The sequence below is a fragment of the Leptosomus discolor genome, chromosome 8 (assembly GCF_034619465.1).
Source record: "Leptosomus discolor isolate bLepDis1 chromosome 8, bLepDis1.hap2, whole genome shotgun sequence".
Classification (NCBI taxonomy): Eukaryota; Metazoa; Chordata; class Aves; order Leptosomiformes; family Leptosomidae; genus Leptosomus; species Leptosomus discolor.
Genome location: NC_141398.1, coordinates 4337555 through 4364543, shown reverse-complemented (window position 1 = coordinate 4364543; position 26989 = coordinate 4337555). Strand labels below are relative to the sequence as shown.

At 46.7% G+C, this 26989-nt stretch overlaps 2 protein-coding genes across 3 annotated transcripts in view; both read right to left on the bottom strand.

Annotated features, from left to right (window-relative positions):
• Positions 1 to 4845: 4845 nt before the first annotated feature.
• Positions 4846 to 11649, bottom strand: BLOC1S4 (biogenesis of lysosomal organelles complex 1 subunit 4). 2 transcript variants are annotated; one of them, XR_015183734.1, is made up of 6 exons: positions 11428 to 11649; positions 10937 to 11008; positions 9851 to 9952; positions 8986 to 9120; positions 5586 to 5839; positions 4846 to 5324 (listed from the first exon to the last, which is right to left on the bottom strand). XR_015183734.1 is itself a non-coding variant. In XM_086469323.1 (5 exons), exons 1-5 carry the CDS (start codon positions 11647 to 11649, stop codon positions 5741 to 5743), a joined length of 630 nt encoding a protein of 209 aa, XP_086325449.1. In that variant the 3' UTR covers positions 5467 to 5740. The 2 variants fall into 2 exon arrangements, 1 of the variants encoding a protein (XP_086325449.1); XM_086469323.1 differs by lacking the exon at positions 4846 to 5324 and having other exon boundaries at positions 5467 to 5839.
• Positions 11650 to 14958: 3309 nt separating this feature from the next.
• The window catches only part of PARD6G (par-6 family cell polarity regulator gamma), a 66113-nt gene continuing 54082 nt past the window's right edge, over positions 14959 to 26989 (bottom strand). The window contains exon 3 of the mRNA XM_086469359.1: positions 14959 to 15818. Within this exon, the coding sequence (XP_086325485.1) occupies positions 14959 to 15818 (860 nt within the window). The remainder of the gene's footprint in view (positions 15819 to 26989) is intronic.

The following is a 26989-nucleotide window of genomic DNA, read 5'->3' as shown; positions in this document are numbered from 1 at the left end:
AAGAATCCATTTCACACCCACAGACAATTCCATGGTGCAAACTAACGAGTGCCAGAATGCTGAGTTGGGCACTGGGGTATCATCTAGCCCTGCTTTCGCTGATCTCTTTCTCTTGTTGATTCTGTGCCCTTCTCCTAATTTCATGCAACTCACTTGGCAGAGTCTTGACTGACATCACTGGTACGTGCAATGAGTTTGCAACGGCACTGCTCACCTACCCTGTTAGCTACCAACTTCACAGTTGATTTTCCTTAGGCAAGATTTCTCTGGCATTACTGCTTCATGTTTTCCTTCCTTTGACTACAGAAACACAACTAAATCCAGGAAAAGTCAAGCTAATAAATCCAGAAAGAAAACACGATTCTTGTTCAATTATATTGTATAATTAGTATATTTCCCCTCAAAAAATGTTTGTTTTTTTTTTTTTTTTTCCTTAACAGTCTTCCAACACGCTGGATTTTAGATGCAACTGGCACACTTCCAAAGAAATTCCCAGCAAACAAGTGACCCCAAGAACGAGGGCACCGCTATCACTAGCAGATGACCCACTGGACGGGGGTTGATGGCGCGCTGCCGGAAGCAGGCCGCCGAGCGGGACGCACAGACACCTCCGCCATGGCAATGAGGTGGCTGTTCCCAACACCTCATTTTTTTTGTTCTTCTCTCCCCCTGCGCTTCCAACCAAATTGCAAAGCCCCCCCCTGGAAAGGGAAGGGCTAATCAAAGCAGCATGATGAAAACAGACGCTAAGAGTAGGTATCTCCCGAGCCGCACAGCTCCCCGGCGACGCTGGGAGGGAAAGCGTGTCCCGCCGGCACGGGGCTTTGCTCATCTCCTCAGGGGGACGGCTGGGAGTAGAGGGGTGTCACCCCTCACCCCTGTGCTGGGACATCAATGCTGGGGGTGGACTGTTCGGCTTGGCAGGACTCAATTTTAGCCAGAGCAGGCTCACGGGCCGGTTGACTCTACCTGCAAGTCCTCCTGCTTTCGTGGAAGGGCAGGGATGGCGACCTGGTCCAGCCTGTCCTTTCACAGTTCTAGCGCAGTTAAAGCCCCTCCTAAAACTCTGCACTTGGGAGTAGGGCACCCGGAGGCAAAACATTAAAAAAAAAAAAACCTCCTAAACTGTGAACAAAGACCAAAATCACACGTGTACGTCAGGTCTGCCGCGGATCTTCATCCACGCCGCCCAGTGCAGGGATCTTGCCCTCGCCTGCTCGCGCTGCTCAACGCTCTGTCACCACAAGTTCGCGCCGTAGCAGTTGCCCTGGCTTATCTCCTGCCTGTTGCTGTTTTCTGCCTCTTCCATTCCTGCGTGAGGCTCTTACCATTCCTTTTTTTCCAATTTCTTCTTTCGTACAAATCAATCTGAGCCAGCTTTTCTGCCAGTCTGCAGTTCTCTGCAAACCTTGTTCAGAGAAACGTTTCAGATGCTCCTGCCATACTTAGTGCCAGCTCTCGGGTTTTACAGTCCTAGGATTGCAGGAATTTCTGCTATTGCATTTTTTTTTTTTTTTTTTAAAGGTTGCTTGCTAGACCACTTGCTTGTAAAGAAAATCCTGACAGTGTCACCTGTAAGAAACAGATGGCATTTAATTTATTTTTAAATAATGTAGGCACCAAGCTATTCTCAAGAAACCTACAGTTTCTGAACAGTGGGAGATGATGAATCAAAGTGGAAACTTATCTTTCTTTTCTTTCTTCATTGATGCTCAGCAAGTGCTTTTATTTTCTCCCCATGAATCCCGTCCCTTTGCCTTTTCACTCAGAACCCTCTAACGGAATCCTCGACAACATTCAGCTCATTTTCTCAGCTGTCAGCTCATTTATATACCTCTCTTTTCAATACATTTTTTAAAGACTATTCCAGATCCCGTATAGACAGCACATTTGACTGAAAACATCATATTTTATGACTATGTAATTTTAACGTCTTTTTTTTTCTATTACTTAAATGAATAGTCCATCAAATAATCCACAGCCAATATTAAAGTCGACAAAAATTAAATGATGTTTTGAGTCTTTCATGTGGATTTTAGACAGGATACTTCAGTTTTCCGATCTTATCCTTTTGTCTGATACAATACCAAAGGCATTATTTCAACTTTTCTTTTTCAAACGACGTATCTACAGGTGAGTGCATTCGGTCTCACCAGCGCTGTTCAGTACCGCCCATGAGCAGCACCTGCTGTTTCCCTTTTTTTCTTCTTTGCTTCTTTCTTAGCACTTTTAAGCCATGGATCATCACACATAATGTGAGTATTTCTTAACACTGCTTTGCAAAACCACAAAAATTACCAGCATGAAAACTTTGTGAGTAGATAACCTCAAGCAAGAGGGTAAAGGAAATTCCCTAAATCTCCGAGATCAGCTGGAGCTGGTGGCTGTACAACCACTTTTAGGCTGTGCAAACACTTTTAGGCTGTACTACCACCCATCGGCTTAAAGCAGAAGCAACAAGAGCAGCGGAGTGGGGAAAGCCTCTCCCCTGCTGCCGCAGCACAGCCTGCCACACCAACCTCGCTCCTACAAGGCTGGGAATCCCAGGAGGGAGTTTAAAAGTGTCATCACTTAAAAACCTCTATTTGTGTGTGTGTGTGAGTAAGGGAAGCTTAAAATAGCGACCACTTTCAAATGTAAAGTTCTCTTCACAGATGCAGACGCAAGCTATCTCACTCTCCTTCCTCATTGTGGAAAGTGTTTCGCTCAGGCTCTCTCTACAGCTCAAGACCTTGGTATTTGGAAACAGTTCCTGTGCAGGACAGAATCCGGTAAAGCCTGCTACTGATTTCTTAGTATTGCAGGCAAAACTGCTTCACCTTGGAGGTTACTGTCGAACTGCCATAGGTTTTGGCAATGTCAGTGTAATCCAGCGCGTCTTCAAATCTTCACAGAATTTACTATTTTGTTCGGTCAGATAAACCATCCAATCTGTTTCTTTTCAGGTCAGCAATGTGCATCCTTCTAGAATTTCTTCAGGCTTTAGAGCACCTGCAGCAGCATTGCTCGAGAGTAGAACAAAAGGTGTAGGTCCAAAAATAAGTAAATACCAACGTCAGTCTTTACATGCCTACTCCAGGCATGGTTTATCCTATAACTAAGAATTTATATGAGACAGATCACACTAGAAGAAAACTAAGACTTGTGTGTAGACTCTTCTGTGGATGAGAAACATCAGCTCATTCCATACACCAACCTTTAGCAGCTCAGCTCAAGCTCCGCTTTACGCCAGCTCTATCTGAAGAGCTCCTCACGCGAAGAGCAGGTAACGCAGCGCTCCTGCTATGGGCTCTGCACCTCGGAAGCCAAGCAAGAGGAGGAAGATAAACACTGCACAGAGAAAGACACAAGTCCGGATTTCCGCGTACGTGAGTATCGGTGGGTTTTGAGATTTAGATTTTCCTTGCAGCTGGCAAAACCCAGTAAATATTGAGCCTACTTCACAATACAGTTACTGCTGGTCTTGTGCTACTACAAGGTAGCAACAGCACGCAGAACGAAGGAATATTCCAAGTCTTTCTTTACTGAGTGGGAACACTCGGCATTTTTCTTAGGCTATTCCTGCTTGGTGAGACTGGAACAAGGAGGCAGCCAGAGCGCACGTGCGGATCTTGGCGGTATTACGAGGACGCCTTAATTTTACAACTCTTCTAGGCTACAGCTCACAGATGAACTATGACCCTGTTATTCGGTGTCATGTATTAAAAAAAGCCACAATCTATTTACTGTCTGTGCTTTCATAACATTTCCTTAATCAATCTACCACGTACTGTCCATTCTGTTCAGTAATAAAAATATTTTGGAGCATTTCCAACGCAGAACTATACTAGTTACAGGAACTGCATGATTTTCGTTTGTGGTGTGCTTTGAAGGTATCTTACATTTTCCATGCAACTGTTTAACATAAATGTGAAATTTTTATCTTATTAATATGAACAACATTGCATGACAAATACTCAGCTGTAAAAGCTTGCTCAGATTGTTATTATTTTTAAATTGTATCATCATGTTTAAAAATAACTGCGTTTTAGCTCCATTCAGCAGAGAGCAACGTTGCTATTGAAACAGCTGCTTCATTTAATTAGAAAGCTCTTCCGAAGCGACCTTAAAACTTCTTGTGACATCAGTATCAGTGCGTTTAAGAGTATTTGGCTGCAGCCTTAGGCTGGTGCACTCAGCCACAGGTATGTCATTTCACCAGGTTTCACCGGGCAGCGAAACGCCTTCAGGGATTATTTATGCATAGACTGAGAGGTACCCACACCTTTTGGTGTGGGATGTCCAAACAGTGGATTAATTTCTGAAAGCCAGGCATGTGGGGTGAGGAGCCCTTCTTCAAAGTCAAATGCCTGTTCCTTTCTCCAGGTTTACACGTCATTATTTTTCCAGATTCTTTATGTTAAAATTCAGGTAAGTTTTACATTAGAACCACGTGCTCCTTTTGGAACCTACTAATCTCGACTTCACAATCTTTAATTTTTACTAAACGTTGCTTCAGATGCTGTTTAAAACCTGGTCCCGCTGCCGTTGGGAGGCAAGACCGTGTGGTTTTCAAAGCTTTACCTGTTAATATATAATCCCTGCTCTACAGCTGTGTACCATTACGTGTGCCTGCAACGACACAAACTCAGCAGACAGCGTTGTTTCCCTAATGCATTCCTTATTCCTCCGAAATCTGAATTTGGGATAGTCATAGCGAGTTATATTGGCAGTGAAACAGCAAGGGAGGAACGCAACTGACGCGTAACACACACCAGACATTGTACGAGGCTGCACGCAAAGAGGTTCTTGGAAACAGCGGTGAGGTTCCACGCTGGCAGGTGAAACGCAAGGCCACACCAGGGGTTACAGAGCCATTAGTTTATTACGAATATACTCACGCTGCAATCAGCGGGGGGAGCCCCAGTAACCGCACGGGGGTTGCGAGGGAAAAGCGGACAGTCGGGTCAAGGCTCAGTCCAGGGACGTCCCTGCCTCAACTTCGATGCTTTTTCTTTCTGACAGAGGGTTTTTTACATTATCTATAGATACAGACATCTATGTATCTCCCGCCCACCTGATTACACATCAAGTAACACAACGCTGCAATAATTAGTAGCTCAGAGGTCACCGTGACCTGGTGATCACCAGCGGGGGCAGGACGTTTGCTTTGTGAATTGGGACTACATCAGGTGTGTCGAGCCACGTCCTCGACTCCTCAACGATCTTCCAAGTCCTCTCCTTGCAACTCGTACATCCCAGCGTGGCGCATTTCTCTGTACAAACTGCAGGGACCGGGTTCCAAAACTCGAGTAGGTGATTTTATGCATAGTTTTTTCTTTCACCTCAATCAGTACATTAGGAAAAACAGAAAATAAAAAAAGAATCCTTGTGGTGTAGCTATTTACACTTGCAGCAGCACAAGTATTTGTGTGTTAAAAGATTTTTATATAAAAGTACGTTTCCTATTATTCCCCTATTTTAAAAAAAAAAAAAAAAAAAAATCTAATGCAGAAATATTCTTCAGTTCCTTCCCCAATATAACCTGAAAATTCATACTGTGTTCTAGGAAGACTTTGGAAATAACATACACAAACAAAGATTACCTGAAAATACTGCCTGAAGGAAGACAATGAGAATCAGAATGGCAATAAGCCATCAGTAACGCTCAGAAATGCAGCTATGTTGAGGTTAGCATTTCTTTTGTTTGCTTGGCTGTCTCTATCCTGGCTGATTCATATCAATCCCAACGCAAAAATCATCAATAAGGTGCTTCGTTAAGACATGGAAAATAGTCTTCAGTCTTGAAGAGGACTGGAGGTTCATAGAGGGTCTGTTGTTGTCGCGAGGAAGACGATTTCTGCAAAGTAGAGAAGTTTATTTTTCGCCTTCTTAAAAAAGCGGGTTTTGAAACAAAGTCTACAGAGCTAAAATGCAAAACAAGAAACGTTTTAAAGGCAAATCTCCTTAATCAGGCAGATTTCTAATCCTAGCTCAGATGGGTCTAGCATACTCTTAAAGTTAGAGTGAAAAAAAGCAGCCTTTGACCTTCCCATTCTACCACCCGAACAGACTCGGTCCTGGAAAGTCCCTCACCTTTCCCTGCTCCCTTGAGTTCTCCTCAGCCGCCTCCTTGGGCTTAACCCCAACCCGTGTCCTCATTCCCTTCGTTAAAAACGTCCTCCCACGGACACCCACCCAGCAGTCGTTTCTGTCGAGAACGCTGCTGCTCCTGCCGAGCCGCTGCATCGAGCGTACGTTAGAGCGCACGTACTAGGACACATCGTTAAAAATAATATGGTAGGGGAGTGGACAAGGGCTGTCACGCTGCTTTTTGGGAAAAGGGTCACTTTTCTGTGAAATATTAACTGCACGTTGCTTGGCTGCACCCAACAGCTCGGGCACCGCTGACGACCGTGTCAGCCTTCCTGCCCTGCGGCACGGACCCGCCGTGTGTTCTCAGTCTGTGGTCCTAAATAAAAGGCTTGAAATCAAGACGTCGTTCATTAGAACGTTCTTTTGGACTCCTGAAAAGATTCTGATGCACTATTTTGCAGACCCCTGGGTCAGTTGGTCTGCAGAGTTCTCCAGGTGCTTTTCTGCCTGCCTGGGATGAGGAGATTAAGAGGCTTCGCCAATACCGAAGTGAAAAGCACCCCAAATATCCTTAGCACGCCTGGAGTTTGGAACGCTTTCACAGTACCGAAACAAGGCTCTAATGAAGGACACCTACAAGACAGCTACGGGGAATTTTTCCCGTGTTCAGCTGCGCTGAATACGTGTACTCCACAAGAAATAGGTACGTCATTCTCCTCTTGCATACAAAATCGCTGATTTATGACACTTGTATTTGTCTTTACAACACCATTCATTTCTCTGAACTAAGTTTGTTTTGCCATGCAAGATGCAATGAAGATATATAAACCAAGATCAGAGCTATAAAGAGCAGATATTTGCCAGCACTCTATCAGAAATTTTGCCAAATGTAAAAATAATCTTTGAAATGACAGTTCTGTCTTTAAAAATTACTTCCAACCCTGTACTGCCGTGTGAGAAAACACCTTGCAAGCAAGGGAAACGCAGGGCACGGGTATTCTGCAGCTCATGACGCTGACTCAAGAGGCGCTGTATTTGCAGATGCGCGAGAAGGGGGTGATTTCAACCCCGTGAGGAAATTCAGAGGCAGGCACAGTACCCGCAGTTGCCCAAGTACACACTTAGGAGCGGTCATTTCTGCAGCTGCTTAGCAGACATTTTACATTTTTACCTGTTGAGAGAGTCTACATCCTTAGGGATACTAGGAGTCTTACAGTGCTGTACTTTACACTGCCTGGGACTCACAAGGGAAGAGCTTGGGGCAAAATCTTACAAATACACAGCTTGAGAAATACAAAAATATACCCTTTGAGTACAGAAACAGATACATTTAAATGGGAAGAGAGCGAGGGGACTTGACTAAATTAAAACTGCAGCAGGAAAACGTGAACTACAGCCACAGTGAAGATCCTGACGTTCTTTTCCAGAGCACCGATATATGGAGTGAGCCAGTTAAACGTCAGGCACGAGGAGAAACCTCTACAGGCATTTTCAGTCAGACATGCTTGTGTTCAGCTGTGAAAACAGGTATTTTGCTATGCAAAACGCTAGGGAACAGTGACCTGCCTCTTAGTTCATCACTTAATGCCAGTAAGCTCCGGCTGCTGATTTTATTGCTACCCACACTCAAACCAGGAAACTACCGGACACGCCAGGTCCAGCCTGCTGACGCTTTCGAAAACCTTATTAATTGTGGAAAAACTGCTAAGCTGGCAAAGTTTTCCCGTGGAACATGAAAAAAGCACTTGGGAGCTTTCAAACTTTTCAACTGAAGATTGTAATTCTGCAGCTGACAACTGGTTTTAGCAACAAACGGAAAATACCGTTAAGTGTTCTTCAAGGCAACTGCTGCCGTCGTTTGTTGTTGTAATTGGCCCATAAACAGCAGCTTCGTGGGTTTTGGGGGTTTTTTTTTAGAAAAAACTTAAACACCAAAGAAAACGAAGGCATGAGGAGTTCACTAACTTATAGACTGCAGTGAAGAACAGGTTTCCTGAACTGAGTCCTAACAAGACAATACACGTTCTTTTTACAACTATTTTTCTCTGCTGCCACACGTTTGCGATGTGTGGGAACACAAATTCCTCAAAAGAGCCACAACCCCCCTTCCTCTCCCCCTGTGCAAACCTGCTGCATTTCAGCATTCTCACCAGCATCACGACACAGAAACCTGAGCTATTACGGGATCAATAGAGGAAAAGACAAAGGAAAGAACCTGGGAGCTGAGAAGACGCAAGGAGGAGTACTTATAAACGGTGGACTGGCAGGGGATGCCAAGCAGCATCAGGTGTTCTAGAAGATTTGGGTTTTTTTTTTTAAACCAGAGGGTTATTTTAAAACTGGGGCACAGTGCCAGTTTGGGGTGAAGTCAGGGTCTCTCTGAAACAGAGCAGAGAGAGCACGTCAAGTCTGTGGAGAAACAGTCCACGCGTAGTAACAAGGAAAGACAGGAAGGTTAACGAGGTGCTTGCGGGATTACTGAAAGGGTTGAGCACAAATTTTGAAACCACTGCGCATCGTGGGTTTTGGTAACACCTCTGCAGTGATATCGCCACCGTGGTGACCATCAGGGTCACCCCTGCGGCGGGGTCCTCCAGCAGCGCGGGCTGTGCGGGCTCTTCCTACCCACTCCGCCCGCCACCAGAGATCAGGGGTGCTCAAGTGCATCACGTGCACGCTCCCTCCCTCAGGCAGTCAGCCTTATTTTGGAAAGCTAGCCAAATCCTTGTAAGAATGTGCGATTTTTACATTTGGATTTTTTTTTTTAATTAACCCTGAGAACTTCGCAAAGATCCTAACGAAGCATATAGAAGTTTACTTTTAAATTCAGACACGTGTGTAACAAACTTACTATTAACTTAATCATCCACAGTCGCAGAGGAACTAAGCTGGTCACACACGTTTACTCACCGTGAGGAAGGACGGGATGCTGATTGTGTGCAAGATTTTCTTGAACGTGCTTGGAAAAGCTCCAAGGTCTGTTTCCGCCTTTACGACCCGTTCCTCCAGCCCAGCTACGCTGCTCCCAATCATCTTCACAAAAGCCTCGTGTGAGAAAAAAGAAAAGAAACCCAACTTTTTTCACTACCAAATGAAAACAGGATTATGTATTGCACCACAGTGGTGAAAGTGCCGTGACTTAAAGGAGGAGGAGCCCAAGACTCCATGCTCTGCTTCCCTCCCACCATTTTACGGCGAACAATTTCTTGAGAGACTTAAAAGGCCGCAAAACCAGGTTAAATCTGATACTGCAGTCATCGTTTCCTATCTGCCTTTCGAGTAACTGATTTGGGCTTCTCACAATCTGGACTTCTGTCTGCCTTTCCACTGAAAGTGGGACCACGGATCTGAATCAGTTTTGCAGCTTCACCAGGGATCAACAGGCCTCCCAGTCTATCCAAACAGCTCCCCAGACAATGACTTTGAAAGATACTATTAAAAAACAAACAAACAAAAAAACCCCAAACCAACCAACCAACCCAAAAAAACCCCCAAAAGTGCTGCTACGGCCTTCTGAAAAAAAAGTCTGCCTTGCTTCAAGCAACAAACTAAAATAATTTTTTTTTAAAAAGGTAATCTTGTTTTAGAATGCCCATTTTCTCCAGAAATTCTTAATAAATTCCATTTTCTTTATTAACCCTGATTATTAACCCTGAAGTCCTGAACCCAGATTGGACACGGAGAGCAGAACGGATCCGAGCCCACTCCCCGTGCGTGCACAGCGCAGCATCGATTCGTCTGAGAAACAGAGCACATCTAGATGTCAAACACATACCTCTAGTTTGTCGATCTTCCTGTATATCTCCCTCATTTCTGTAGCTTTTGTGTAAATTTGAGGTATGCTTTCATTGACGACTTGAGAGGAATCGCTTCGAATCTAAAGACAATTCAAAAAAATAACACAAATAACGATGAGTAAACCAAAAAGGTTCGTAGATTTCGCCGTGGAAACTAGAACTGTGCTCCAATTAAGAGATTAAAACCTATAATTAAAAAATATCAGATGAGCATTAGTGTAAAAATACTCGATTAAAACTAATTAACTTCTTTATACAGTTCAGGTGCCTTTGAAGAAAATTTATTTTGCATAGGCAAATATTTACCTTTATAATTACACTAAAAACAGGATGCTATGGTCTGATCAGAACTAAGAGGCGGGACGTTTCCCAAGACGTACTAAAGAATCAAGTACATTAAACTAAAGTTTTTACTTAAAATTTACTACGTGTACATTTTGTCAACTTTGCTAAAAAAAAAAAAAAAAAAAAGTCAGGTCAGAAAAGATTGTTTTATTGGTATTTAAAAAAAAAAAAAAAAAAGAAGTAAAGTTCCTTTTTAGTGCAGGAGAACCACGTGTGCGAAGCTTTAAGACAGCCTGGTACCAGCGTCAGCTTCTAGGAACTCCCCATTCAGCTGCCCCCGTGCGAAAGTGAAAACAAAGGTGCCTTTGAAAGGGCCAGAAAGGGTCCTCAAAAGAAAAATTTCACTTTGGAGGTTTTTGGCACCTCTCATTAAATATTCTGATGGCAAAACCCACAGAGGATGTCTTTACGTATTTTAAAGAAGAAGCTGATTATTATATTGTTCTTCTAAAATATCTGTCGTTGTGCCGTTCAGAATAGGACCCCACGATACACACGGGCAAAGACACAACTACGTAAAGACGCAGCTATGGAGCTATACCGGCATATTTTGCTCTGATGTGGAAGTCTGGTGGTTTTCATCCATGAGTGCGCTAGTTACCAACCGTGCTCCTCACTGGAACCTGACCAAAGGCTGCTTCCTCGGTCTCTCACTTCAGAGCACAAGCTCACATCAAATCCCGACCTCAAAACCGCAACTGCACGCAGGCTACACGCACCATGTCCAGCATTCCCACAAATTCATCCACTCTGGTCAGCAAATCCTCTAGACTCTTGTCCAAGCTTTCTATCTGCAAAACAAAAATACCGTAAAGGGACTTGACAACACACCACACACCCCCCTTGCCCCATCCCAGATCCCCCCCAGCAAAGCCTCCCCGTACAGACACCAGCCAGGCTAAAACCACCCGTACAGAGGTCCCACCGCTTTCCCACCCCTCGGCCGCCCCCGGGACACGCACGGTTACACCTCGCCTTGCACAAACCCACGCCGAGGCCGCACCGCTGCCCACAGCCGCCCTCCCGGGACGCCCCTTCCCCACCCGCCCCCCCCTCACTCCCAGCGCCGGACACCCGGCGGCGGGGCCGGGCTCCTGCCGGGGAAGGGCCGATCGCTGCTCCGTCTCCCCGGGGAGCTCGGCAAGGCCCGGCCGCGGGGGCAGGACGGCGCGGAGCGCCCCCCCCCCCCTGAGGCGCCCCAGCCCCTCACCTGCTCGCTGAAGAGGCTGCGGTCGGCCAGCAGGTAGGCGGAGTAGGCGGCGGCGGTGGCGCTGAGCGACGCCTCCCAGGCGTCCTCTTCCTCCGGCTCCCCGAGGCCAGAAGCGCTGCTGTGGCTCTGGGAGACGTTCCCGCTGTCCCCGCCAGGGCAGGAGCCCGGCAGCTCGGCTCCGGCCCCCTCAGCTTGTCCCTCACGGGCGGCAGCGGCCGCCATGCCACCGCCTCCCGCCTATCCCGCGCGTCACGTGAGCGGGCCGGCGCAGGCGCACTCCCGACAGGCGGCGCTGAGGGCGGGCGGGCCCTGCGGCCTCCGCCGGGCCCGGGGGAAGCGGGAGAGGCGGGAGCGGGGCCCCGGCCGGTGTCCGGGTACGGGGGTGGCGGCCTCGCGTCTGGCTGCTCCAACCTCAGGCCCCGCGGCGGGAGCCCGGGCGGTCGCCTCCGAGCCGCCCCCGGTGCGCTGGGAGGGTTAGAGAGGGAGACGGCGCTCCCGCTCCAAGGCCTTTTTTTTTTTTTTGGGGGGGGGGGTGTGTGCCCCACAGAGGCTGACGTGCCCGCGTCCCCTCAGCCACCCGCGTTCAAAGCCCCGTTCGACCCCCGGCAGCGTTCAGGGCCAGGCTGGATGGGGCTGGGAGCAACCTGGTCTGGTGGGAGGTGTCCCTGCCCATGGCTCTGGGGGGGGGGGGGCGGGTTGGAACGGGGTGGTCTTTAAAGTCCCTTCCGACCCAAACTGTTCTATAATTCTGTGATTTAATCTCATCCCTGAGGGGCATGAAACCAAAATAGCTCCAGCCCATTTGTTCCTGCCGGTATCCGATTTGGGAAAGGAGTTCTGCTTGGGAAGGCACCAGGCAACTTCAGTTCTCAACGTGGTACATGCAAAAATACAAGCTTGCTTTTTTTTCCTCCTAGTTGATGCCAATGAGCACAAAACGTTTGCAAGCCTCAAAAGTTACTTCTCCGAGCGTTAGCTCTATGTATCTCTCATTGATATTTTGCTATTCTCAGCTTGCAATTCATCACACCCATGTGTGAAATGCACCTTATGTTTCCTACCTCGTGGGATGAATTATTTGGAAGAGTTTGGGTATTTTGTACCAGCACACTCTACCTGGACAGCCACACCAAGCAGTGCTCAGTAGAGCAGTGTTCCACTAAGCCAGAGGGATGGTGGTTTTGTTTCTGAGGAGCCAGAACTACCCCAAGTCCCTGAATCATCGACTCATTAAGGTCAGAAAAGACCTCTAAGATCATTCAGTCCAACTGTCAACGCAAAGCCATGAGCTTTGATGCAAGCCGGGCTATGAGGAGCGGAGCAAACTGCTTGGCTCCCCGAGGAATCAGCACAACAGTACCCTGCATAAAAGCAGTACTGGGGGAAAAAAAACACAGAAAGAAATTTGGTATCGCTAATAACCACCACCCGAGGAATCGAAGGCTGTACTGGCTCGGAGAGAAGCATTTCTAAAATGGTTTAGTATTTAAAAAGTCATCAAAACCACATATCTTGTTTCCAGAGGGAAGGGAGATCCTGCCACAGAAAGATGTGGAGGGATAGGACGGAGAAGTAAGACAGTGCACATTTTATTGCAGACAGGTCACATTTTCATCAGTTAAATAAGGTAAAATTAGGAACTTCAGCCAGACAAATCCAGTTATTCATAAAAGTAGTCTTACTTAAGGTGTAACAAAATTTTCCTGATATGATGGTCTGATTGACTGAAGCGCATCCAGCTATTTTTTTTACTGCACCAATAATCAGATTTTTAAAAAAAGATTAAAACCTTTGGTAGAGTACACACACAGTTTTAAGACAAACAGGATCAATGTTCTCTTCTTACTGTGCTGGGAAAAACAAGTACAGCTCTGTAACTGCTGTGATACCTAGAAAAGGCTTAATTAGAGTAAGTGAAAGAATTTTAAAATTAACTTTTAAAGCAAATCTAAAAGAAAGAAACTTAAGTTCAATGTCCCAAACGTACGTGACAGCGAGCAGAAGACTGGTTGTTCCACAGGTATTCTAAATTAGAGACAATGAATTAGTCCGCACATCCTTTGTCCAGCCATGACAGACTCCAAAATGGAATGTAATTTTTTTTCAAACCAAGACTTCTGAATTCTCATATCCGTACGGTATTTAAGAAATGTCTATTCCACCATATAAAAAAAAAGCTTTAATGTGCTACAAAGTTAAAACCAAAAAGAAAACGACACAAGCTAAAAGTAGAAAAATACACTGTAAAACATTTATATTTTGTTCCTTACACTGATCAAGATATAACAAAATATTTTAGGTTAGACCACTTATCCATGGCGTTTCCAGAAGCAGACAGTTACCGACGCAGCAGTCACTGCTTACCCACTAGCCAGCATCCAGCCAAGATGCCCGACCATCGCAAACATCCAGTATCATTTTAAGTTTCTAGAAATCCCGTGTAGACATGAAGCTTTAGCACTAGAAGAGTCCAAAAATAACAGAACTATTCTAAGTTAGGCTTGACGCTCCGTCAGCACCCCTCCTCCGCACAGCAATCGGCCAATCTTTTGTAAGGAAAGACCTTGAGGATTTGGGTCGCCCCAAAGGTAAAGCAAGGGCTCGTGTCAGCTCTGAGGCGAAGGGGACAGTCCTACCACGCTCTTCCACTTTGGCAGCCTTCTCGCTGGCATCCCTAAAATTCACAGGAACCATGATACTGAAAAAACAGAGGTGATGGGGGGAAAAAAAAAAAAAAGAGGTATTATCTAATAAATATCCAGAAAGCATACATTTACACACAAGGGTGCTGAACCCAGTTTTTTAAGCCCTTATTGCCGTGGTTGTCTTGCCCCGCGGCGGTGCTGCGGGTCTGACCAGCGGGTGGTGCTGATCTCCCAGCACTGACAGCAGCAGCAGCCTCCCACATCGCCTCCTCAGGCTTTTAAAAAAATTACAGGGAATTTCATTCGGGAAAGGTAGTTGCAGCATCTCCCTCACGTTGATACCAGCAGAGTGGGAAACGGCTGCTTTTCTAGAGCTTGTCTGGATGAGACGTGGGGTTGCAAATAGGGTGTAAACACGTTAGTGGAAGGTCTGCGTGGAAGACAGAAGGTCGGGTGGCCGTGAGGAAGCACTCTTTAAGCTGGTATTAGAAGGGAACCAGATTCCACTTCAAATAGACTCGCCTGTTACTATTAAAACCTAATCCATATACATGCCTGTATAAATACATCCACCCATGCATTCAAACCCGAGTGCGCAGCGCTGCCGGCGGGAGCCTGCTTCGATTTAGACCGACTGAAGCAATTTGTGTTCTCACTCTGGGGCTGGGACCCAAACCAGGCTTTAACTCTGGCTTTCTCCTGACAGATTTTGCAGTGACAGTTTTACGTCGAACTCCAGATGCCACGTTTCCTAGAAAGCAACGATGTTCTGCACCCGCGAGGTCCACGAGAAGGTCAGCTCTCTGGTTGGTGCATCCCTGTTGCAGCAAGAGTCACTTGTCCCACTTGGCACTTAAGACTGAAAGGAGAGTTGCAGGAACTGCTACTAAAGCGTAATGACTGTTCCATCCTCCTCGATACCTCCTCTGGGGATGACCAGACTGTGTCGGGGATCAGTTTTTAAGGAGCTGAGTAATTTGTGGATGTTGCCGTTGCTTTCTCGGCCAGAGTTGTTGTTGAGCACCAGGTCCCTTTGAAGTCTGTGGCTGAGGCTGCTGCCGTTGATTCGAGAGAGGCTACTGGAAGTGAGGCTGTGCAGTTTGGGAATGTGCTGGGGCTCCAGACCGCCCTCGATGACAATGTCAGCCTCTTCGTCGCTCTCCATTTCATCAGGGTGGAAGTTCTGCAGCACGTGGGATGGAGGCAAGCTGTGGTGACTCGCGGTGCTGTCTGTAGACTGGCCAGAGCTACCAGACATCCTACTGCTTCGAATAATATTGTTCCTCTGGTTTGCTGGCTTGACCGTGATAATAAGGTTATGGCTGTTGGCAATCATCATGTCTGTGACTTGGTCGAGAGTCTTTCCCGCTACTTCGATGCCGTTCACTTCCAGGACTTCATCGTTGACAGCCAGCAAGCCCGTGCTCTCCGCTAAGCCGCCGGGAACCATGCGAGAGATGAAGATTCCAGGTACTTTTTCCAGTCCGTGAGGAGTCACCCTGACGCTGGTGCCATCGCGAATGTAAAACCCCAAGGGTTTCTCACACCCGTGTCGATACAGCCTCACCCTCCTGTGGGTTTCAGGAAGAATGTCCACATCGATTATGGAAGACACCGGTCTAAAATCGTGAGGCATGCTGATGTTAATGTGAGGGCGCCGGCGGAGGTTGTCATTGCGGAGCGTCACCAGGGCCTTCTTCTTCCTCGATAGGGTGTTGGTCCCAAAATTGCTGTAGTCTACTTCATCTGAAAGAGAAACAGTACCAATGTATCGATCAAACAGAGAATAATTCAATCTACGGGGGCATTTTCCTCTTACATCTGGTTTAGTTAAGTCACACTCCCAGTAATATGGAAAAAATCAAATTCGTTCTGCCCCTCGCTCTCACCTTTCTTTCATTTTATGTCCACCAGCACGTCATTCAGAACGAGTAAGGCATTTTCAATAACTACCCATACTTCTCCCATATTTTGAGGGGAAAAGACTTCTGATTCTCAGCTCCTGCGGTCAGCTCTGCAGTCACGTGCAGCTGCAGGCCTGATACACCATCTCAGATGCGAGACCCTACCGTCAGAGTTGTAAATTGTAATCTTACACGTATATCTCAAGCAGGCAAGGAGTGTATACGCATTCCTAACCTGAAAGCCCGAATTAGGAATATTTTAATGTCCAGTACACGACCTTAACTGATGGCAGACCGTGCGAAAGCAGGCGGGTATGTATTTTCAGCCTAGCCTTTTTTCACAAAAGATTTACCTTAATACGTCATTCTTGGTACGGCACTTTTCTCTTTGGAGTATTTCACTTCGTTTCAGCTGAATTTGACAGCAATAAAAAGTGCTAAAAGTACCAAAAAAGTTCCGTGTAAGCAAGCAGTCTGGTAGCAAGTGAAGCGGGGAGGAAGAAACTGCTCTGCTGCCTAGGCCGTGTGCTAAGATCACAGAACTCACACACACACTCCCGCCCCTGCGAGGAAGGTCCACAGGAGAGCAGACTTTCTAGGGTCTACTCTTTTAAGGAACTGTTGAAACGTTTCTGTCCCTGTAGCGGCACCTCAAGGGCACGTGCAAAGTGATCAGCTTTAAATCAGCCAAGTAATACGACGAGTTATTCCATACGAGCAGCTCCTGTTGTGCTTTGCATAAAAAAATACTTAGTCGTGAAGTTGTTGGTGTACAAAACGCGTCACTGCATTTCACGTTCAAAATCGTATTTTAAACACGAAGCAAGCCCTAGCTGAAAAATATATTCACCAGGAGTTGAAGCGTGCTGACACTTCAGATAACAGAATAAGCTGAAAGTCTGTTAGTCTGTTGAAGGTGAGCAGTAAAATACAGAAGTACAATTATACAACGGCTACTGAGAAAATATTCTCCTCAACAAATAAACTTTGCGTAGTAAAGTTTGTGAAAGAAAGACAATACCCTCTACCTGATAAAGGTTAAACAAAAGTGTTAGTAAAAACAAGCTTATAATTACATTTTTATTTCTTCCAAGGTCTCATTTTTAAGTCCGCTTTTAATGCATATTATTGACAGACTTCAATTCAGTGACATTAAGTTACACGACTCAAAGGACACACACAAAAGTGCTAAGCAGCAACCTGCTCCAACTGAGCCTGCTTGGAGCAAGGTGTTGGATTAGCTGGCCTCCAGAGGTCCCTTCCAGCCTAAATTAAGTCTGTGATCCTACACAGTCCTTTGGGCTGGAGGGGAAAAAAAGAAAAAAAAAAAAATCATTTGAAGACTTCAGAAAGACTCCTGCATCCTCCTAAAACTTACTTACATTGGCTACGCCACCACTGAGGACATGACAAGTCATCTAGAAGGTCATCCCCAAAGAAAAGCTTCTGTGAAAAAGATACTCCTTGGGTAAGTTTGTTGTGTTTAGCTTCACGCTCGCCTCTCCTCTCTCCTCCCCAGCCATTCAGAGCCTACCAACGGCACAGGCCCTCCTGTGGTGCCTGGACTGGTGAGGCACAGGACTGGAAGTCCTTACAACCACCCAACCACAAGCAGCTCCCAACTGGTTCCTGGGAGCGTATTCACAGCCAAACCAGGGCCTGTGTGGAGATGGCACCTCCTCCAGTCCGGCTGGCGAGCAGAGGCAGGGCAGTGCCTACTCTTCCCAACGCACACGTCGCCTGCGGCTGCCAAAGCCAGGTATTATCCTTTTCTTTCATCAACAGGATCTACGTTCACCAAGGCTTTTGAGTTTTGGTGGATGATTTTGAAGGTTGGCAACACATTTTTTCCTTTTAAAGTCCACAAGAGATGTGTCTCATTGCTGCAGTCTCCAACGCTGCGCCCTGCCCACCCTCACAATCCACTGATAAATTTCTGTGCGCTCCTATGAAAACGACTTGAGGGTTCAGATTTACAACCAAAATTCTTCCTCGCTTGAAACACAGCGCTGTACAACTGTAGCGCTGTACCTTAAAGCCCCAGGCGACCTTTATCCCAAAATTTCAGTTTAAGATAGCGATTAAAATGACACGCGGGTTTATGCGCTGAAGACTTGCAAAAGCTTTGCCAAATCATTCACCCGGGAAGGTTTGTTGCCCACACTGTTTTCTGCCCCTTAAATTAACAACCCAGAGAGTTAGTTCTCACCACACACAAGCTGGTGATGATCAAGTAGCCACGTCACGGGAGGAGTACGATGGTCCTCCTGACACACGTCGGTCAGTTCTGAAGCCGCTTCCTTTGGCTGAACCACCGCCAGGGCAATGGCACGAAAGAAGTGGTGGCTTCGCGCCTGTGACCTCCTCACCTGCGCTCAAGCCCACGAATCCGCCTCCCCAGACGGATCGCCAGCGTTCCTAACCTCTGAGCAGCTTCAAAACAACCACCTCCTTTAAGAACAGAAAGCCCAGCTTACCACAAAAATGCTATCTTTTTTCCTCCAAACGTGAACCAGGCAGAAGCAGGGATTACACTGCAAGTGGTATTGGCTACTCCCAGTGTTGGACCACTGGCCATTCTTGGATCTTTCAGGGCTGGAGCACATTAAAAACCATCAAGTCCATGTCCTGCTGATGACTGGAATTTTTGTTTTTAAAACAGCGTCAGGCACTGGTTTCCAACTCCAAACAGGATTACACGTGAGGAAGATGAAGTCCCAATTTTAACAGGTAAAACTGTTAAAATCTATCATAGGTTGGAGAAACGAGAGCTAACTCTGAGAGCTTTTAAGAAAAAAAATACCAATTAACTCTACTTTCTAGAAAAAGTTCCAGTATGGAAGACAGGCTCCTTGACACTACAGGGATTATTACGTGCCTTGTATTCAAGGTGACCTGCTCACTTGCAGTTACACTCATTTGGGACATCACCTTAAAATAAAATAAAAATTTAAAGTGATTTACAAAACCCCACCAGAACAAAACCGCTACCCCCCGATGCTATTTAGAGCCACTACTCTTGCTGCAGGAGTAAAGCAAAGTATCTCTACTGCAGTTTAACACCAGCTGCGGCTGCGGCAGCAGAAAGTCATCAATCCACTGCACAACTAATAGAATTCTCCTTCCTCACGAGGGAAAACTTTCCTCCCTCACGAGGGAACTGGGAGAAGTCAGCCAGCACCACTCCCTCCCATCAGCGACAGGGTGGTCACGCAGTGGTGTATTACCTGTTCCCAGTCACACACTGCTCAGGTGGCCCGTGTCAGGCTGAAGTGAAAACCGTACCACTGCACAATTTAGTGACACGCTGTTCATGAAGGTCAGCAACTTCTTGTCGGGTTTTGCGCCGCTCACCTCCTGGGATTTCAAGCGGGGCTGCCGCTTCAGCTCATGAAAGGGACTGTGCTTGACGCCAGGTCTCAGCGCAGACCAGCACACACCACATGGGACCCAGCCCGAGCTCATTTTTTCATGTTTCGTTGGTTGCAATATCAAATTCTCCTTTCACGGAGCAGAAAGGCTACAGGAATCCACACGCATACTGGCAGGAGAAGTGCCATCTCAGCACACATCTGAGCAGTGCTTAAAGCCTCCTGTTTTACAGGGCGTCACGTTTTCCTACGTCTTGAGTGAGGCTGGAGTGAAACGTTACACGCAGGTGACAGCGGGAGGATTAAGTCTTTTAGGTGCCCAATACAACCCCCCGCTTCTTCGAGTGGGGCAGGTTACAGAGGGCACTGGAGTGGGGCAGGTTACACAGGGCATTTTCAAGACGTAGTGCTTCACCCAAAGATGTACTGGATGGATAATCCTGGAGAACCACTAAACTTTGGAAAAACCTGGACCTCAAATTTACTTGTGCCCATAATTCGCTTTCTACTAAAAATACCGTTCCTGTAAAAAGAGGTAAAAAAGAACATTTACCACAGTTGGAGAAGGACTCCTCAGCTTTCCAGTGCTGTCCTAACTTGAAACCACAACCCAAAGCTACACAAAAACTACCTCAAACTTTTCTGTAGGCACTGAATTTTATTGCATCTCTTTTCCCCAAACAGCTTTCGGTACATTTTAAAAAACAACCGGTTATCTGCAATGAGTTACATAAAACCTGCGCCCTGTTAATATATGCTTCCCCTCCTTTTTTTTTTCCTCCTCTCCATAGAATTGTCACTACCTACTTACCCATGATGGCCTTTCTGTTGGAGAAGATACATGCAGACATATACCTGTGCTCACTTTCTTGACAGCAGCAGTAGTGATGGTGGTTTTGTCTTTTTTTTAAAATGGTGGAACCACCTCCACTTGCCCAGCAACAGTAAAACCCATTAAAGGAGGTTTTCACTTCCAAGCATGGATACTTTACTACTGGAATTATTATTTTTTTTAAAATATATCTGGAAAGTTATAGGCGGTAACATCTTTGAGGCCCTCTTTAACAATCCTGCAGTCAGCCTGTGACTTCACAGAATACATTATTCCTTCCTGGTGGGCATCATGAATCCTATCGTTAAGTCATACAGTACGTAACAGCGGAGCGTACTTCAAGGGCTATTTATAAAGGAAGGAAAACTGCTTAGAGCATCTGGTTGTAGCCAAAAAGAGTATTGTATTTCTTTAATTTACATGAAACAAGAAATTATAGACCTTCTGAAAAAAACCCACCAGGAGCACCACTCCCACTGCTTGGACAGCTGCTTTTCATAGGAATGGCCTGCCAGATGAAATACCAAAGCTGAGCCAGATAAGATTGTATAAACAAGCTGAATTCCACAGAGAAGCAGACTGCCAGGCTCCTATAGGAACAGCTCATTTCAGACTCGACGTTCTCAGTGTACATGCACTCATGGCTTATTATTTCCTCTGGGAACTGTGGAACATTAGTTGACAGCTCTGGAAAGGACTTCAAAGAACAAAATTACTTCCACTAGGGAGAGCAGCACTTCAGGCAGCTTGGGAAGGAGGCCAATGAGTCATTAATAGTGAAGGGTAACCCCTCCATCCAACAGATCTCTATTACTGAGCATTCAAATTAGCAGCAGTCATAAAACCGTTTCAAGGGAACGTGTCATGTTTAACCCTTCTACCTTTCTGTGCCCCAGCCACAAAACGCTGCCCGTGTTTGACACAAGTTGCATTCGGTGTCTGTTTGCTCAGAAAGATCAAAACCAGAAGCATTTGTGAAAGCGATCAGACAACAAACAAGCTGGCAGTCTCTCGTTTGTGACCTGTAAGGCTGACCACGTGCAAAGGGATTTAAGAGGAAACAGATACGAGGTGAACTATGGCTTGGGGGTAGGTCCAGTGCCAATATCACTCATCAAGAAGTATTTAACAGGGGGGAAAATAAGGTTATCTGAATGCTAACGTTGCACTCTGTGTGTTACAGGAATATTAAAAATTCCAGCTATCCCTGCTGCCAGCAACCTCTGGGTGAACCAATCTGAAAAACACACAGTAGGTAAAGTACTCGTGGCTGCTATTCCATCGAAAGTCAAGTACTGTATCCCGCACAGGCACACGCACTCACTCCTCTCTTCCCCCTTCACGTCACCGTACCACAAGGACCTGGACACAGTCTCACCCATGTTTAGAAGGCTACTGAAATGTTATAGTTTATCCATGACATTCAACTGGGCTTTGGAAGCACAGACAAGATCAAAAGGGACAAATTCAAACTCACAAGAGAACGCTTTATTCTTGGTATCCTTAATCTCAACCCTTTAGTTTCTAAAGCAAAGCTTTCCGAACGCTTGTTTGTAGGCTGTAAACTCAACGACGTATTTTTGAAAAGAAATTTCACCAAATAACTGCGCTGGAAAGAAAATTTGAGAACACCAGCCTACTCTAGTCTGGTCCCTAGACTAAATCTAGTAAACTGCAGTTTTGCAGAAGGCAACCTTCCTTCTATAGTGATTCAGTATCAAAAAGATAAATTTGCCTTCCTACTTCGGAAGGGTTCGTTAGTAGGTTAGGAGTAAAATCTGAGGAAGACGAGTGTGTCTCTCTACTCCCAACACATTTATAAACTTAAAATCTCCTACCCTCTTTCAAGAAAGCAAACTTTATTTTGTTCCTCGGTTTAAGCACGTTGCAGCAAACAAAACTACAATTGCATTCGGCTCAGGCTCCCTTTAGGGTGTCGGACACGCCTAAGAAACATTTTTAGACTGTTTTCCTTGAGGATGGAGACAACCCCTCGGGAATTTAACCTGCCCCGCTGGTGAGGCCTCCTGCACTTCTCACTGCCTGTCATCAGAGGCCACTGTTCCCTTGCCGAACCTCTTCCCTCCTCAGCAGAAGGCCCTTTATTTTTGTCTCGCTGCGCTGCTCCAAAGGAGCAGAAGCCGTTGCTCGACCTGCAAGTTTGCCCCATGAAACGAGTGAGACCTTTGGAGGAGAAGGGTGCTGCCAACCGTAAGCAAGCACCCAGGCCTGTGCCTCCCAAAGCTATCCGTGCCCTCAGCAGCATCCAAACCTAGCTCCCCAAACCAGCCCGAAGGCCAGCTATAGGACTCCACATTTTACAGGTGAAGTTGCGGACGGCGTTTACTAGGAGTGTGTTTACTGGGATTGTCAGGGTCGTCTTCCTTTAAGTTTCACATACGACTTTTGCCCTCAAACATGACAGAAGCAGCCCTGCTCCCCTTGTTTCCTTCCACAAACCACATTATGCCAAGGTTATGTTATTGCAGCATTAGAAAATTGTGGGGTTTGAGCTTTGGCTTCGTTGTTGTTTTGGTTCTTTGAAAGCACTAGTTAGTATTTCCCTCTTCCTGCAGGAGGTCGGTGGCACACCTCAGCCATGGTTAGGCTCATCCCAAGCTGCTGCTACGGAGGCTTTATCAGCCAGATGGTTTCCCAGGCCAGTCAGGGTTGAGCAGACACCCAGCAGCGGCAGCGGGTCGGCGAAGCACGCCGAGAGTGACTGCGTCACCTGTAGGCAGCTCTCCTGCTGGCCCCAGTCTGGCAAACAAAGCCTACCACCATGCCCCCAACAACTCCCAGCAGCCATCAAAACCTGTATTCCCTCAGCTGATGGTATCAAAACGGGAGGGCCATCAATCCTCTCTGAAGATGCTTAAGGGGGGGAAAAAAACCATCACCCCCCAAAACCCTAACCCACCACTTTCCAACCTATAATTACGTGCAATCTCTTCAGCAAGTCATCGTCACAAACTTTAACCTTTAAACTTATTAAAAAGCAACCCCTGAATTATTTTGTTTCACCCACTCCATTTTTGACACGCAAACACCCCCTTGTATTCATTCAGATGATGAGGCAATTGAGGGGAGCACCATTTGCTCCCCATACAGGCATGAAGGGAATCTCTTCTTTCCAAAAGAAAATGTGTATGTGTTACACAAAGCAAAACAAAACGAAGCAAAATGAGAGACCAAACTCTTAATAGCTCTTACTACGGCATTGCAGAGACAGTAAAAATCTTGTTAATGACACAAAAAGGGGTGGATTTTATCAAGAATTCTGTGATTATTGAATATAACCATTTTCCGAGTGGCAGCACAAAAATAGTTACTTTTCGCACAAGTCTAAAGTGGGGAAGGTAAGAAAGGTAAACAGAGTTGCCTGAACTGAAAGGAAATTCAGGAGAACACCATTCTGTTTTGCACAGCTGCAATATTTGGAAAAAACCACACAAGTAATGAAAAAAAACAAAAACAAAACCAAAAAATCACCTCAGGATCATATTCATTCAGAATACAAATTTTATACCTCTGACAAGAGACAAGAATTTTTGTCTCGCAGTAGCCTCAGAAGCAGCTGCAAATGACGCTTGGAAAGGCAGCACAACACTAGGCAGTCCGAAATAAAAGTGTACTAGAGAGCTGTAAGAGATCATCACAGCAAACGAACCATCACGAGTGGACGGTGACAAAGTATTGACAGAGCCATAGGCCAAAGGAAAAGGTTTTGAAGAGCTTCAGTACTGAACCCGACCAGAACTGTCACCCTACAGACCGCAGCGTTAAAACAGAGCCTTCCCCTCCTTTCAGAAGGACCCTCGTCACCACCGAAGGCCATCGCAGGGCTCTGCTCCGCAGCCAGCAGAGGTGAGCCGCGGCGGGGAGGCAGGACCTGGGAAAGGGAATCGAACCTGCCATGTCACACTCCCTCCTGCTGCTGGCTGCCCGGGACCCTCGCCTTCTTGGCGGGGTGTTCTCCTCCTCTCCAGTCCAGAGCGATCCTCCCTCCCCAGCTGAGGGCAAAACAGAGTGGTCAAGAATCATCTATTCCCCTGTGTCCAGGTACCCGCTAATCACATCTCTGCAGCATGCAAGTGGTTTTTGTTTGGAAGGAAAAGAAATCCCAGAGCTGATTCAGCGGTGGCAATCGGGACATACAATTATTGCAAACATGAAATCTGTGAGATACAAGGGTACTACACCAAGAAAGACTGTTTTCTGTTCTGAACTCACTCTTTCTCATGCATTCTTTTGCTGAGTAACACCTTATTCATCCAAGCTAGTTCAGACAGGCAAGCTAGGGAGCGCCTTTTCACTTCTACTTCTAAATTCCCAGTAAAAATAACTAAAAAAAACCCCAAACTGTGGATAAGTTCATATTTGTTGAAGATTTAAGTCTCGAAGAAATTAATAGTGCTCTCTTCCACACTCTTTACCCTGGATTGTTCTAAAAAGTTGCTACCACATCTCAGAGAAAGATGTGGTTTTACACAGTTAAAATTCTTCTAGGATGTGTTTTCTCTCTTCAAAAAAAAAAAAACCAAAAAGAGGCAATCATGTTTTTATAGCTTCACTGTTGTGGTGTGATAACACCACATACATCCTGCAATGGGGGGGGAGGGAGAGCAAAACATTTACAGTGCTTTACAAAGCACTTTTCTGGTTCCTGCCTCCGAGCTGGCAGATTGTAAACAAAGTCCAGATTCTGCCTCTTATCGCGGCATTAAAACGGTTTCAAAACAAGTGTGGCATAAGAAATTAATCACAACACTTGCCTTTCAAGTCGTGACCTCTGGGAGTCTCCCAAACTTTGCTGGCTGGAGTCAGATGAGTCGCAAAGCAAACACTCCTCCTGGGCCAGCCCTGCGCAGGGCTCCCCACCGCTGCACCCTCTCAGCAGCCCCCCGCACCCTCTCAGCAGCCCCCTGCCCTGGGTGCCCCGGCCCTTCTGGCACTGGCAGGCTCTCGCCTCCACCTGCGGCCTCCTGGATGCACCGTGATGCCCTCCTGGCAGGTGGGATGGGGCAGCTGTGGGAATCCCACCGGGTTTCTCTCCTGCGTCCTCCTGGTGCGACAGGAGCAGGAGGCACTGCCCCAGCACGGGCACCTTTTCCAGTCCCCCGCTCGCCAGGCTGGAGCGGGCCAGGGCGGGCAGGAGCGAGCCCGCGGGCGGGAGGAGAAGGAGTTGGAGCCGGTCAGCCTCTGCACCGAGGGATTACGGCCAGCGCAGCCCCGTGCTTCGGACATGGGAATGATGGGATGGAAAAGCACCACCAAGAAAACGAGAATCCCTCAGGTGGCGGGGGACAAGGGAGGAGTAACCTCAAAGTGTTGCTGGGACAAAGCAAATGAGTTGCAAACACGTTTTCTATAAATATATTCAATGGTTGGGTTTCTAATGTGGAGGAGAAGCAAGGTCAGGAGCCCAATCAATTCAAATTCCATCCGTAAGGCTTGACTTCCCCAAGTTGCCCCTCCGGCACCCTTCCCCTGCCAGAGGACAAGGCTGCTCACCTCACAAATGGAAAGAAACGATTGCTTCTTCCAGATATAAACAGAGCAAGCCAGGAAGCCCTCTCTCCTTGATGACAGGTCGCAAAGTAGTAAAAGCTGCCTGCAGAGTGCAAAATAAGATTTTTCCTGATGAAACACAAGGGCACCAGCAAATGCTACTGTTCTTGAGAGCTCAACCACTCCCGTGGAGGCTCAGCCCTGTGCCAGGCAGTGCAGAGCTGATCTACCCCACAGGCAGCGGCTGGGAAGAACTCCCTACTCTGGGAACACAGTCCTGAAAAGCCAGTCCGAGGAGGGCTGCCTGACTGGGATTTGCCCCATACAGAGCCAAGCACGCGCTGGCCGTCTCGATGGAGGGAGAAGCTCCACAATACACTGGGATTTTTTTTGCAGCACAACAGTGGATATTTAAAGATTAAAACCGTCTCTCGCAAGTTCTCAACGTGAAGTTTTTCATAATCCCCGCGGGCTTCACGCGCCCCTCGTACGGCACATCACCTCTGCTGCGATGGAGGCGCTGACCCGGGCTACGGCAGCGCGTTACCACCTTGTCTCCTTAGCGGCCACGAAGCGAGAGGGTCAGAGCAACGTCCCCACCCCTCTTCCTCGCCACAGAAACAAAGCCTTGGCCCATATACAACCACCATGGCCTCTCCAGTTGAGAACGAAAGAAATTGGTTACTTTTAATGTTAAGACTAGCAATATCCTTTCCTGGCCATCACCAGAAAGCAAGAGGCACTTAACTCTCATCCCTCCTCTGTCAGTAAAAACTGCGTGTTTTCGTTAAAAGCAGCTTAAAGGATCATGGTGATTCTGGCAGAAGGATCAGCTGTGCAGAGTTACTGGCTAAGTGATTTCCCACACACTATTTTTATAATGCTGTATTCCTTTCTCCATCACTGGCTAGGGCTCCACGCCCAATTATGTACCCAAAGTAATTAAAGGCTGCAGCCTGGGCAAACTTTGCACCTAAGGGGACTCTCCGAGAGCTGTGGATGTGAACAGAACCTGGGTACTTGAGGGGTTCAGCCCTCAGATGACCACCAACCAGACAGAAACTCTCTCTTTTCCTAGAATATCAAGCACTGATTTGCAAGAATGAAAAATCAAACGAGCAAAAAAAAAAACCCCAACCCCAAAATACACCACCAAAGTTTACAGCACTTAAGAAAACCTAGCTTTTGGATTCAAACAATTTTTGAGCACCCCACCATTATGCCAGTGTGGTAAGCCACTGGCTGTGTACTTTTTCCTTTAAAAAAGTGTTTCTCCTATGAGCACATGATACAAACAAG